The sequence below is a fragment of the Cavia porcellus genome, unplaced genomic scaffold, assembly GCF_034190915.1.
Source record: "Cavia porcellus strain 051 isolate PalLab524CR breed Dunkin Hartley unplaced genomic scaffold, mCavPor4.1 scaffold_16, whole genome shotgun sequence".
Taxonomy (NCBI): Eukaryota; Metazoa; Chordata; class Mammalia; order Rodentia; family Caviidae; genus Cavia; species Cavia porcellus.
The window spans coordinates 20,526,364-20,540,061 of record NW_026947499.1 but is presented as its reverse complement, the minus strand read 5'-3'; the positions used below and the strand labels follow the sequence as shown (position 1 = coordinate 20,540,061).

General features: G+C 45.8%; 1 protein-coding gene across 4 annotated transcripts in view; it reads right to left on the bottom strand.

Moving 5' to 3' along the window:
• Nucleotides 1–13,698, bottom strand: part of Rsph14 (radial spoke head 14 homolog) — an 84,409-nt gene that overhangs the window by 66,763 nt on the left and 3,948 nt on the right. For 2 of the 4 annotated variants that reach the window (XM_063225873.1, XM_003478037.4), the window contains 3 exons: nt 10,175–10,415; nt 9,258–9,360; nt 4,556–4,674 (listed from right to left, as the gene is read on the bottom strand). In XM_063225873.1, coding sequence (XP_063081943.1) covers nt 4,556–4,674; nt 9,258–9,360; nt 10,175–10,373 — 421 coding nt within the window. In that variant the 5' untranslated portion in view covers nt 10,374–10,415. Of the gene's footprint in view, nt 1–4,555; nt 4,675–9,257; nt 9,361–10,174; nt 10,416–11,185; nt 12,425–13,698 lie in introns of those variants that run through there. The other 2 variants (XM_063225871.1, XM_063225872.1) reach the window with 2 other exon arrangements.

Genomic DNA, 13,698 nt, shown 5'->3' with positions numbered 1-13,698 from the left:
GCCGGGAGAGCAGGGCCTGCTTGGGGCCACCTCCCAGTAGCTGGGCATCAGGGACAGCTATTCCTGAGGGACAGGGGTTGCCTGCCTGGGGCTGAGTCACACTGGTAAAGGAGTAGAACATCTGTTTTTCTTCTCCAGCAGCCCCTCTGTGTGGGAGGACAGCCTACTGCCCTGGCTTGAGCTCCCTCTGAACATAGCCACCTCCAGATCTGTCTCTAGCCAAGACCATATAATTCCAAGGATATCCCCCTGACACTCAGAATGACTAGATTAAAACTGCATCTAGGGCTGGGGATTTAGCTCAGTGGCCTAAGCAACTTCTGCCTGGCAAGCATGAGGTTGTGAGTTCAATCCCTAGTACCACAAAAAAAAAAAAAAAAAAAAAAAAAAAAAAAAAAAAAACATCTAAGCCTAGTGCATTGGCAGATGCCTATAATTCCAACCATTTTGGAGTTACAGGCAGGAGGATCATAAATTCAAGGCCAGTCCAGACATCTTAGTGAGACTCCATCCCAAAATAAAAAGGGCTCATGATGTAGCTCAGTGGTAGATCGCACGCTCAAGAGTGTGAGTTGAATCCCCAGTACGAGGAGAGGGGGCTGCAGTGAGACATCTCCCTCAGCTGCAGCCTGCCCCTCCTAAGACCAGCCCCATTCCCTTCTGGAGCCAGGGAGCCAATTTCCATGGGCAAAGTCCCCTGCCCACCTCGGCAGGTGCTCTCCTCTGGATCAGGAGGGATACTTACCTCTATATCCAGGGCCTGACCCAAGCCGGAGCTGCACACAACATGATCAAGAGCACAGCAGGTCACATCACACTACCACCAAAGCAGGGCCCACTGCTAGAGCCTGGAACTAGGAGGTGGTGACAGGAGAAGGGTCAGGACACTCACAGCTGAGCCTAGTGAGTACTTTGGAACTGGTGGTGAACACTTCCAGGGGAGCGTGGGGTTGTCAGCTCCAAAATCTACTTAGAATTCTCAATTGCAGCATTGCTGCTGTCTCATCCAGAACATCTGGTCGTAAAATGAGACCCGTTTCTCCATGGAGTTAGCAGAAACAGAGGCTGAATGTGAGAGAGGTGGGTGGGAGCAGAGGAGAAATCCCAGGTGGTGACTCAGGGCCCGGCTGACCAGGATCCTGGGCTGGTGATCTTTGTCTCTGTTATCTGATTTCTCTTACCAACACCACCTCAGGGCATGAGAACCTGGCCTGGAAAGTATGCGGGCCCTATCAGGGCAGTGCTCGGTCCTGGGACGCCCCCTGCTGGTTTCTCTGGGAAATCATACAGCACGTCTGACTTCTCAAAGTGCAAGGATTCCAAGGGATGTTGGAAACCTCCCACAGAAACCTCACATTACAGGGGAGGCAACCGGGGGACAATGACTGAAACAGAGTAAGGGCTCAGCACATATTTGTTCAATGAATGAACAGTCAGGTAAGTGAACTGTAGTAAGAAAACAGCAAATGATCCTTTAAAATATAACATAAAACCTGTTAAACAGTATATGATGTGTGCTAGTCATATGCCAGGTATTCTGCCATGTGTTCCAAGAATGCCATGGTTTAAAAAGGGGGGTGCTTCAGTAGAAGGGAGAGAGGGAAGGGAGAAAGGGATGGAAAATGATCAAGATATGTTACATACATGTACCAGTTCCCCAAAACAAACATCACTCTTTTGTATTACAAATGTACTAGTTTAAAAAAAAAAAGTCTTTCCAGTGTGACCAAGAATAGGAAACCCATAGTAATGACTACCACTGTGTGCTGAGAGCTGGCTGGCCCTGTCTGCCACTGCAAAATATCTTCAAAACCTCAGGCAATGACATCCAGGCTCTCAAGGTCACACACAGTAAGACTAAACCCACCAGAATAGAAGCCATCCCTACAAAGGGCCCCATGTCAGCAGCCTAGCAAGGGTATCACGGAGTCATGGCCATACTGGTCAACCCAGAAGACGCAGCATTCAGAGTCACCTGGGATGGGTCCAGGGTACCCACCACACTGCCTCCTTCCCTTCCCCCATTTGCCCAACTTCTGCTGTACATTTGTCCACAAGATGAGGAACAGCGCCCAGCAAATTCTGTGATAAAGGGTCCAGGCTCAGCAGTGAGGCTTTCACTGGTCAGGCTTCTCGGCAGCACATGCCCCTACTCCTCACGATGTACCAGTGTTCCTGGGTTATAGAAAAATCCTCCGGGAGATGGGCAGGGCCGGGGAGTGGGGGGGGTCCACCAAAACCCAGATCACTATACAGCTTTTGGAAACCAGGCAACGTTGGGCTGGCAAGGGCTAGAAACACAAATGGACAAACAAAACTCTGCTCCAGGTGTCTTCCCAAGCTGAATGTGAATAAACCAAACCTCTTACATTTCAGTAGAAAAAAATATGGCAGAATATCTGCAAGAGCTCAAGGGAAAGGTTTCTCTCAGCACACACACACACACACACACACACACACACAGAGAGAGAGAGAGAGAGAGAGAGAGAGAGAGAGAGAGAGAAAAGATTGATGAAGCTGACTACTCTATATTATTGAAATGGAAAACTGTGGGGCCAACAAATCAATAAATAAACAGGGAAAAGCCACAAGGGATCAGCAAAGACACACAACAGTGAAACACCACCGCAGAGTCCTGGGTTTGCAGGCAAGGTTGAGGCCCCAGGCTCTCTTTCCCCGCTGGAAGAGCATGGACTGAAATCCTGCAAAGCTGAAGGTGAGTGTGTATTTTTGAGGGCTGTGGTCACCCTCCCCAGTAGAGGCCCTAGAGCAGCTGTGTTCAGTCTGCAGCCCTGGAGAGTCAGTGAGTAATGCAGCCCCACGAGGTCATAAATGTTTAACCTTATTGTGTGATTTTTTTAGTGATATTTTCATGACCCAGTTGCCCAGTGCTCAAGCATTGATTGTGTAAGCAGCAACAGAATGCAGTCATCTGACCCCTGGGCTACAACGCCTATTGGTCTGTCTTCATCTAAGGTACTTCTTCGAAGCCTATCTCATCTGTTGAAATGAGCATCTTGTTTAAAAACGTTTGTCACAGCCCTGCAACCAGCTGGATGTCCGCTCTGATACAAGTGTCAACCCTCTAGCTGTGACTGGTGGGTAGCTGGTACTCTAGACTCCCTATTTAATTAGCAGGCGCTGATGGCTGAAGGGGACCACAGGTCAAGGGTAGAGTGGCCCTCCATGAATGTGTGTGCAGCACTGCCTTTGGGGCAGGCCTTAATTTCTAAAAACCTAGCATGGCACGTCACAGAAAAGAACATTTAAAGGGTCTCAGTTACTCAGGAGGCTGAGGCAGGAGGATCAGTTAAACCCAGAAATTCAGGCCAGCCTTGACAACATAGCAAAACCCTATTTCAAAAATAAATAAAGGGCTTCCCTTCTGATGGTCAGGAAAATACAAATTAAAAGCAAAATGAGATACTACTACACACTCACCAATATAGCTGAAATAAAAAGTCAAAAAAGATCAAATGTGATGAGGATGTAGAGCACCTGTAACTCTCATATATTGCTGTTGGAAGTGAAATTTGGTTCAACTAATCTAAAAACTCTCTTGGTAGTACCTTGTATAAAGCCAATCAGAAATTTATACTATTCCAGCCATTCTATTCCCAGGTATACCTCAAAAGAAATGTACATATGTCTATCAAAAGATATTTATAAGTATGTTTACAGCTGCTGTGTTCTTGCTTGCCATAAATAGAAATAATCCATTTGTCTCCTGCAGCAGAATGAATAAACAGTAGTAGAAGTATTCACATAATGCAAATATCAAATTCTAGCAAAAATCAGTAATAAAACGCACATGGATCTCAGAAAGAAAATGTTGAGTGACAGAAGCTAAAAACAAAATATTGCAGACTATATGTTCTCATTTCTATAAAGTTTAAAAGAAATAAAGAGGCAAGGGCATAGCTCACTGGAAGAGCACATGATTAGCATATGTGAGGTCCTGAGTTCCATCCTCAGCACCTCACAAAGGAAAATAAAAAGGCGTGAAAAAGGGTATAGCCTCATAAATTGATGACATGACTTCCCTCAGTGTAAGGAGTAGCACCTCCAGATGAGGCATGGGGGAAGTGTCAAGTGCTGCTAATAGGGTAGTTCTTGACCTACATGGTTTTACATGAAATTCTCACTTAGTGCAGTTTAATCAAATTGTCATTTATTTGTGGGGAGATGGATGCTGGGGATAAACCCAGAGCCTTGTGCATGCTAAGCATATACTGTACCACATAACTATACACCCAGTCTCTATGTTTTTTTTAAATATGTAGGTTATAATTTAATAAAAAGGAAGCTTTTATTATTGCTGTTGTTACTGAGACAGGATCTCCTACGTTGCCCACATGTGTCTCAAATTCCTAGGCTCAAATGACCTTCCTGCCTCAGCTTTCTCAGTAGCTAGGACTACAGGAGTACTCCACCATGCCCAACATTTTTTAATTGTGCTAAGGATTCTGACCTGCAACCTGCATGTACATGACCAGGCCGACAGACCGGGGGCAACCATAAACCCACAGGACTTATGGGAGGGGTGTGAGCCTACCTTCAGGTAGCTGAGCCAGCTGCTTGTATACCTGGTGCAGGTTCTCCCGGCAGGCTGAGTAGGGATCATTCAGCAGAAAGGACAGGGCAAGGATGATGTCGTGCTCTAGGAAGCTGGTTCTGGGAAGGGAAGGTGGATTTAGACATAACTAAAACCATGCCGGGAAGGATCAAATAAGAGCAAGTCAACTGGTATCTTTAAATCCTAGCAACCTGGGAGGTTGAGGCCAGAGGATCACAAGTGCAAAGCCAGCCTGGGCAACTCAGCAAGGCACTATCTCAAAATAAAAAATAAAAAGGCTCGGGGATGTAGCTCAGTAGCTGAGCACTTGCTAGCATGTGCCAGGCTCTGGGTTTAATCCCCAGCACTGGGCAGGGGGCAAAAAAAAGGAGGTCAGCAGCCCTACTCGGAGTCAGTCAGAGTTTGAATCTGCATTAACTGGGGCAAAGAACAGAGTGGACACCGCATTCCAGAATCTCCAGAGGCCATGACAGCATAATGGTATGGTCTGCATGGTGACAAGAATCATACAGCTCTGCCCTTTAGGAGCCACAACGCAGACTCAGGCTCTTTCTTCATGCCCCCAGATTCTTATTTTCACTCTCCTGTGTCTTAGTTCCACCATCGGCAAATAAAGCAATGGAAACCTACAACCCACCCTGCCTAAACTGTGGGGCTAAGCTCTCCATCTCTCTCTGTGCCTCGGAGGGAAAAGCTTGGCAAGCCCAGCCCCTCAGGGCCCCCCGCTCCTCATGTCTCCCCCCGGCTGAGTTGTGAGCTTGCCAACAGCCAGCTGCTCCCTCCAGACCTATGGATGCCTGTTATGCTTGTTGTTATAATTATATATAAGTTAATTAAATATTAGGTAAGCCGATTAGATGAGAAGGGTTTTTAAAATTTCCTTACAAAAAAGAAAGGATGCTCTTCAAAGACTCACAATTGAGTCTCTTTAAAAAAAAAAGATGACTGTAAAAGATTCTAGAAGGGTGTTTGCATGCAGATTTCTTCATCAATGTCTTTCAGAGCTTGCTCTGAAAACTGCAAATCAGATATGTGGTTGAATTTTAAAAAGAAAAGGGAGACACAATATACCATCCAGTGGACTCATAGCCAAGACAAGACTTGGGTCCCACACTGAGATTGGTATATGCTTTTTATTACTGGTGTTTTGGGTGTAAAATAAATGATTTAAAGGAAATATATAATTTCTTTGATTCTCCAATTTTAACCATTTCTTTTAAGTAATCAACTGAATTTGAGTCCCAACTATATCTGGATAAAGGGGCTTATAAGGTCACACCTGTCAGGGTGGGGTTCAGGAATGAGAAATAATACATGAACCTCTCAAGTAAGTGTCCAGGACACAGGACATGCACAATCAATCCTACTACTGCGCCACTGGTTGAAACATCCATATGGCCTGTTTTGAATTATTTTGGAAGAACGAAATCACAGTGAGACACACAAGTTGCAGGGACCTTACCTGACCACTGGGTTTACCAATGACGCCCTCTATATCACTCATGCTTTGAAAGCTGGTTGGTGCACACCTGTATTCTTAGCTACTCAGGAAGTTAAGGCAGGAGGATTACTTGAGCTCAGGAGTTTAGAGCCAACCAGGACAACATAGCAAGACCTTGTCTCTTGGGGAAAAACAGGCTTGGCGTGCTATGTAACTAACAGTGAAACATGAGCTTAACATGCAGGAAGCCCTGGGTTCAATCCCCAGCACCAAAACAAAAACGAACAAATTCAGCATGGAGGCACACACCTGCAGTCCCAACACCCCCAGAGGGGAAGGTGGGAGGATCATAAGTTTGAGCCCAGCCTGAACAACTTAGTGATTTAATAAGACCCTGTCTTAAAATTTGAAAAATGGCTTGGGAATGGAGCTGAATGCAAGATCCCTGGGTTCAATCCCTGATACCAGGAGGGAGTAAGGGAAGGAAGGGAGGAGAGGCAGAACAAGAATCAATCCACGCTATGTGTGGTGGGACAAACCTATAATCACAGCTACTCAGGAGGCTGAGGCAGGAAGATGTAAATTCAAAGCCAACCTGGATTCTGGAGCAAGACCTTCTCAAAAGAAAAAAATAAATTAAAGAGGCACTAACTGCGTTTGCCTGTGGAGTAGTATGGCCACTTCACCAGCAGCAAGCAAGATGGGAGGGCCAGCACCCAGGAAGGTCTCTTGCTTATGTGAATTTCATGTAAATTAACTAACTCCTTGCCAAGGATGCCAAGTTTGGGCTGCCACCCTCATCCTCCTTTCGGTCTCTAGTTGTGTGGTGGTGGGAAGGCAGAAAGGTTTCAACACAGGTGATTCGGGGCAGTTACTTAGGACTCAATGGGCTTTGAAAGGACTTTAGTTATAAGAGCACTGCTGAATTCTGGGGAATTTTAGAAATGGGCCACGTTTGTATTCTGGCCTAGACCCTGGTTACAGCAATGCCTCTCCTGGCCCCTTTCCCTTACCTCACAGCCACGGTGTGAGGAATGGCTGAGAATGCTGAACAAGCTTGAGGGCCAGACTCTACCAAGCCTGGCCAAGGACGATTCTCCCTCTGGCTGTCCCACCTTATGAACGTGGGCCCAGCCAAAACTCTCCCACCCAGGCTCTCTTCGTGCCGCTGAACAAATCTACAATTACCCTCCTTAGGCATCTTGTTCCTTTGTAATTGCTTGGGCTTCGATCCTATCTCCTCTCCGCATCCATCACCCCTCAGTGAGGGTTATTACCTTACTGTCCATATCAGGTCCAAAAAAGAGAGAGGAAAACAGTAAGAATGAGAAATACTTAACACCTGTGCGCTCCTTGGGTTTTTTATGGTTTTTTGTTTTGCTTTATTGAAGACTGAACCCAGGGCCTTGACACTGAGCTACATCTCCAGCCTCTTTTTACTTTTTACTTTGAGACAGGGTCTCACAAAGTTACCCAGGCTGGGCTCCAACTTGCAATTGTCGTGCCCCAGCCTCTCACAGTTCTAGGATTGTAGTTGTTTGCCACCATATCTAACCCTAAGGCTGTTTGTTTGGTTTTTGTTTGTTTTCAGCTGTTTAATTTTGTTTGAAATAGGATGTCATGTTGCCCAGGCTGGTTTTGAACTCCTGAGTTCAAGTGACAATCCTGTCTCTGCCTCCTGAGTAGCTGGGATTATGGGAGTGTATACCGTACCTCCTAAGGTTTGGTTGGTTTGGTTTGGCTTGGTTTTCATTTTGGAGGATTGAATTCAAAGCCTTGGCACTGAACCCATAGCCTCAGACCTTTTTATGATTGATTTTGAGACAGTATTTCATTAAGTCACCCAACCTGGGTTGAAATTTGCAATCCTCCTATCTCAGCTCCATTATCCTCAAGGTTTAAAGCACCTCCTCAGGTCATTTCAGATAGACAATGTGAGACTTGGATCAAGATGCTCATCCCGAAAGTGAGGCAAAGTGGTGTACACCTATAATCTCAGGGTTTAGGTGGCTGAGGCAGGAGGACTGCAAATTAGGGTCCCACCTGGATAACTTACTGAGATCCTTCTTCAAAATTAAGAAAATAGTAATAACAAAAATAAAAAGGACTGGATATAGCTCAATAGTAAGGCAACCCTGGTTTCAATCCTCAGTACTGAGAAAAAAAAACAGATCATCCAGGTCACAGAGCAGGAAAGGATGTCCTCCCCTACACAGGACAGGCCCACTCCCCTGTTCTGTATGTAGCCCCGATCCATTCTATGTGATGCAAAGGCTGTGAACTACAGTGCCAAATGTACAGCTTCCCCATGACCACCCCGTTCACTTCCTCACATACTCCCCACCCACAGTGCCTGATTAGACCAGGGCTGCATGCAGGCTGAAGCAGGAACCAAGGAGGATAGTGAGACTCAGAATCTGGGGAGCATCAGGGCCCTGTAATTTGATATGAAACCTCTCCGAATAGGTGCTTGTAGTTTACACACAACAAACCTGAAGGCAGTTGGCTCCTTTCCCTTTGAGTTGTCCTTGAACACTGGACAGGGGTCTCCTTTACTTATTTTTAATTAGGAATCCAACTTAGAACATTGTGCCTGCCAGGCAGGCGCCTGAGGGGTCTCCTTTATACAGGAGACTGGGGAAAGAGCTTGAATTAGTGATCCCAAGTCAAAAGAGTGAATTCAGCTAGTATAGGAAAGCACTTCCAATCCCTAACCCCTCATCCCCTAACCAAAAGGCTAGGTGAAATAGGGTTTAAGGGCAACATGCAAAGCTTCACACAGGAAAGATATTTAATAGAAAAGCAAAAGAACCTCAGCATGTTGAACAAAAGGTGAGGCTACCAGCCCACCAGATGTGTACTTCGAGGCTGATGTTTTAATACCTTCATGGGGCACAAAAGCCAAAGCCACAGACCCTGTGAGAATTTGGGGCAGGAAACTTGGCTCCCTTTAAAAGGCTAGGAAAAGGCAAAATTGCTACAGATATGGGATATGAACTTTCTTTCCACCTTCAAACTGGGAAGCCCAGAGCTAGACGCTTATGTAAAAACTAGTCTGGAACACAGGGTTCCATGAGGCTCCCAAAGAGGTGATCAAAACCACCCCACAGAGAGGAATGTTCTGAGAGATACAAGTCACACTGAAGACCAGCACTACAGACAAGAGCACTCAAGGTCATTTGAGGACATTCACACAGGAGAGGAACATGACTTCCAAGTGTGACAGAGACAGCTGCTCACCTGCCCACATTATGGTTTGCCATGATGCAGAGCACCTCGGTGGTCTTTATCCGAACCAGGGTGTCACTATCTTTCAGCAAAGCTGTCAGACTCTCCAGGCAGCCTACAAGGCAAAAAACAAAACAAAACAAAACAAAACTGAATATTTGCCAGTCCCAGAAATCGACTAACCCAAAAGCCAGTATGTGAGCTGATGTTGGACATCATGAAAGTACCATGGGTTCTCTTGTGTTGGAGTGCTGGAGAATCATGTCAGTTACATAGCGTTTGAAACTACTGAGCGAACTCATCTAATCCTCCTCACTGTACACCTTAAATGCTTTCTACTAGTTCCTTCTCTTGAAGTCTTCTATTGATATAAGAAAATGTCCTTTGATATATCACTGATCCCAGGAGAGACATATGGTTAAATCAGAACCCTGTCCTACACTAGTACCGTGACTTAGGTAAATGGACTACACCTAGGGATGCAAGATTTAGCACACAGGAATCCTGCTTAACTCATTAACTAGGCAACCTTACATTCATACCCTTTCTCTTAAGGTCTTTTTTTCCTAATACTGGAAACTGAACCATCATGGAGCTACAACCCCAGGGCTTTACAGTTTTTATTTCAAGGCAGTGTCTCACTAATTGCTCAGGACAGCCTCAAACTTAAATCCTCCTCCTTCAACCTCCCAAGTAAGTGAGATAACTGGTGCGTATCACCATAGTGCTTGGGTGAACACTGGCCTTCTTATTTGTAGGTTGTGAATTTTCTCTCCTTTGTAGGTTAAAATAAGGCAGACACTGAATTTAGGGCACTTCCTGTCCCAAGTCAGGCTCAATAAACAGCAACACTTATTGTCGAAGCTCCACCTAGTGTCCAATCCGTGCCAGGACCCCAGTCCTGATCACATGGGCTGTGATATTCTCACCTATGTCAACGGCCTCGTAGACATACTCAGGGTCGTGCATGAGGTCACACAGGGCCATGAGGGCTTTCTGCCTTGTCTGTAGGTCCTCTGACTGTAGCTCCTTGTTCAGTTTGGGCAGAGCCCAACAGCCATAGGCAATATCGGCCTGAGCAGGATTGATGTTCGGAGGCAGGTACATGGAGATACGAGTATGAGCCATCTTTCTCTTTTGAAAGGTTTTTGAAATGAAGTTCTGCAGAGACTGTTGGTTAAAAGAATCCAAAAGGTTGTTGTTATTACTACTGTAATTTACAAGCTACTTTTTATCTGACCCTCAAAAGCATGAGTGCAGATGGGTGGGCATTTTTATGCCTGTCTTACAGATGAAAAAAGTCTGAGAACAGTAAAGAGATTTAAGGTCACAATGAAGTTTCAATAGCAGTGCAAATTCCAAATCTCAGAGTTCTCCCATGCAACGGTTCTTAATAACAAGAGAAACCACTTCAGTACTTTATAGGATGGGGCCTTAGTCATTGGCACCAAAAAGACAAAACGGGTCAAATAAGTAAATACCAAAATGATCTCTCCACTTGGTGCTTATCTGATGCCAGCAACTGATAGTACCTAATTCACTTACCACCAGTCAGACCTCAGCACTGTAGAAAGCTGATGCAGGATGATTGCAAGTTGGGAGCACCGTGTGGACAATTTATAGTGACTTAGTGATATCCCATCCCAAAATTTGAAAATAGAATTAAAAGGGCTGAGAATGTAGCTCAGTTTAATCCCAGGAACTAAACTAAACTAACCACCTACCTATAAGGAGAGGACTTGCATTATCCATAATTTCCAGATAAGAAAACAGACTAAATGCTTGCTAAATGTCACCAAATTGGTAAGGATAGAAGTCATTGCTCAAATCCAGGTCTAACTAGCTCATTCATCAGTCAGGGACCCATATTCAGATGCTTAGGACACATCATTAAAAAAAGAATTGAGATTAAAGAATGACTGGGTTTTTTCCACACTCACCACAAGCAACTATGGCTACTGGTTAAGAACTGGCTGCAGGTCCATGACACAGGTGGCCCTTGACAAGGTACTTCCTCCATCTGTGTCTTTCTGAAGCTGTAAAAAGAATAATAGTGCCCCCTTCTGGCCCTTCCAGTGTAGTCATATTAACTGATACCCATGAAAAAATGTGGCTCGCCAGAGCCCCAAGATAAATTGGCCGTGGTTATTATGATTGTTATCACATATAGTTACACGGGCAGGACATAGCCCTGCAGAAATCTCCTCAGTAAAAAGATGAATCAGATTCTGAAACCGACCACCACACAAGGAGAGGAGCAAGACTGGGCTGGGAAGGACGCTGCCATAAGTACTCTGGGTCCCCTTCCCCGAGAATCAGGGGCACAATGACAGGGCCCTCCCTCTGAACGCCACGCGCTGAAGGAGCACAGCCACCGAAGTAAAGATGTGACTGGGGTCTGAGGACATGGGCCCGTGTGAGTGAGACTGGGTAGGTCAGGGAGCGCCCCTGTTTCCCAGGCCCCTCACTCGCCGCCACCACCTCACCTGCCACAAGACGCAAGCTGCTTCTTAAACCCGCCCTCTAGTTGCCAGGCAACTCCCGAGCGTCTCTGGCGCCCAGCTCAGCACAAGCCTGTATCCACTGCGCAGGCGCGAACAGGCAGGGGCTGAGACCGGTTCCAAAGGGGAAACGATAATACTTTACAGGGTTACTGTGTGAAAACAAAGGCTGCTCGGCTTTGTTCAATGTACTGAAGAAAAATGATTTCTTTACCCCTTTTTCTCTACTGGGCATTTGCATGCCTTTGATCATTAGAGCAGTTTATGCAGTTTATCCCTATGCAGTTTTAGGGATAAGAATCTCAAGAGGCTGGTGGCTTCCTCCAAATCACACATACCTGATCTAGAGCTGCCTAGCCCTGGCCCATGCTTCTTGCTCTGCAAGTTGAGCACCCAGTAAAGACAAAGACTGCAGTGGACCAATACACTCCTGGTTAGGGGTCGTTTTCAAGAGTAAGCCAGACCCACCCACCACCTACTTAAAACATTCCTGTGACTCCCCACTGGACTTAGGCCTGAGTCTCTACTGCTGCCCTGCGAATGAGTGTGGGAGTGCTGTGGGGCTATGTGGGAGGCTGCAGCAGGAGAATCACTTCAGCCCAGGAGTTCATCACCTTTTTGAGCAACATGGTGAGACCTGGGCAACATGGTGAGGCTTTGCCTAAGTCAGGCTCCCCATCCTCCCCCCACACACAACGCCGCCGCGCCCCACCCCCACCCTGCTTAGACCCAAGTCCTTAACTGGGGCTTCTTCCAGCCATGGTGGACTCACTGTTAATCCCTGAAATAGCCAGTTTTCTTCCACAGCTTGAGCTGTCAGTAATTCTAATGACCTCTTAGTCCTCCAGGAAGTAACTTGATGGACACTTTCTCCATGAAGCCACCCTTCTCAAATCCAGGTTAATAAGGAATCTCAGTTTAATTATCCCATTGACAAACATCTTTCCCTCAACTCTCTAATTACTTTTTCCTCCTGGGTGCTGAGGATTGAACCCAGGGCCTGGAGTATGCTAGCCAACCATTCTACCACTGAGCTATCACCTCAACCCTCTGTTTACTTCTAATACCCCTAGCAGACCCTACCTTCTCTGAGGGTAGAGACCATGTCAATTCCTTCTCTGCCTCCCCAGTGCCAGGCATATGCCAGGAGGCTTTTATTAAGTCCAAAACAAATGAATAGTTAATAGACTTGAATAGAATTTTACAACCTAAAAGCACTTTTACTATCTCAAGTGATCCTCACAAGAAACCTTTGAAGTAGATAGTTGGGTCCATTTTATAGCTACGAAGTAGACTGAGATACAGAAAGCAGAGCAACTCACCTAAGTTCATCTTCTAAGCCTTAGCAGTAAATGCATTAGTAAAAGCATCAAACATCAGCCTTTAACATATTTAGCTTTGAAGTGAGGAATGCTGAGATCTGTGTACCGAGAATTCAATATTGTGGTGCTGAGATCTGCCTCCTCTTGCCGTTCTTCAAAGGATCAAGTTCTAAAGGTCTCTCCAACCCAAAGCATCCTAATTTTTTAAGGAAGTTGCTGTGAAGAGCACTGGACCGGGGGTCAAAAAATATGGGTCTTAGCCAGAGGGGTGGCACAAATCTGTAATCACAGCACTAGAGAGGCTGAAGCTGTGAATTCGAGGTCAGCCTGGGCTACAGAGTGAGTTCAAAGCCAGTCTGAACTGTATAGCAAAATTCTGTCTCAAAAAGACAAAAAAACCCACACACACACACACACACACAAACAGAAAGATGGATCTCAGTTGTAGTTCTAACTCAGTAGGCAAATCCCTTTGAGTGTGTCATGGTTTGTTTAAAAAAAGCGGAGGTAGGGGGCGCTGAACCAAATTGATTCTCAAAGCTGGGAACTGGACCTTTCTGAATCTGGTTATGAAAATAGGGAACTCTGGAGGCCATCTAGACCGCACACACCACAATTTCCAAAAAGCAA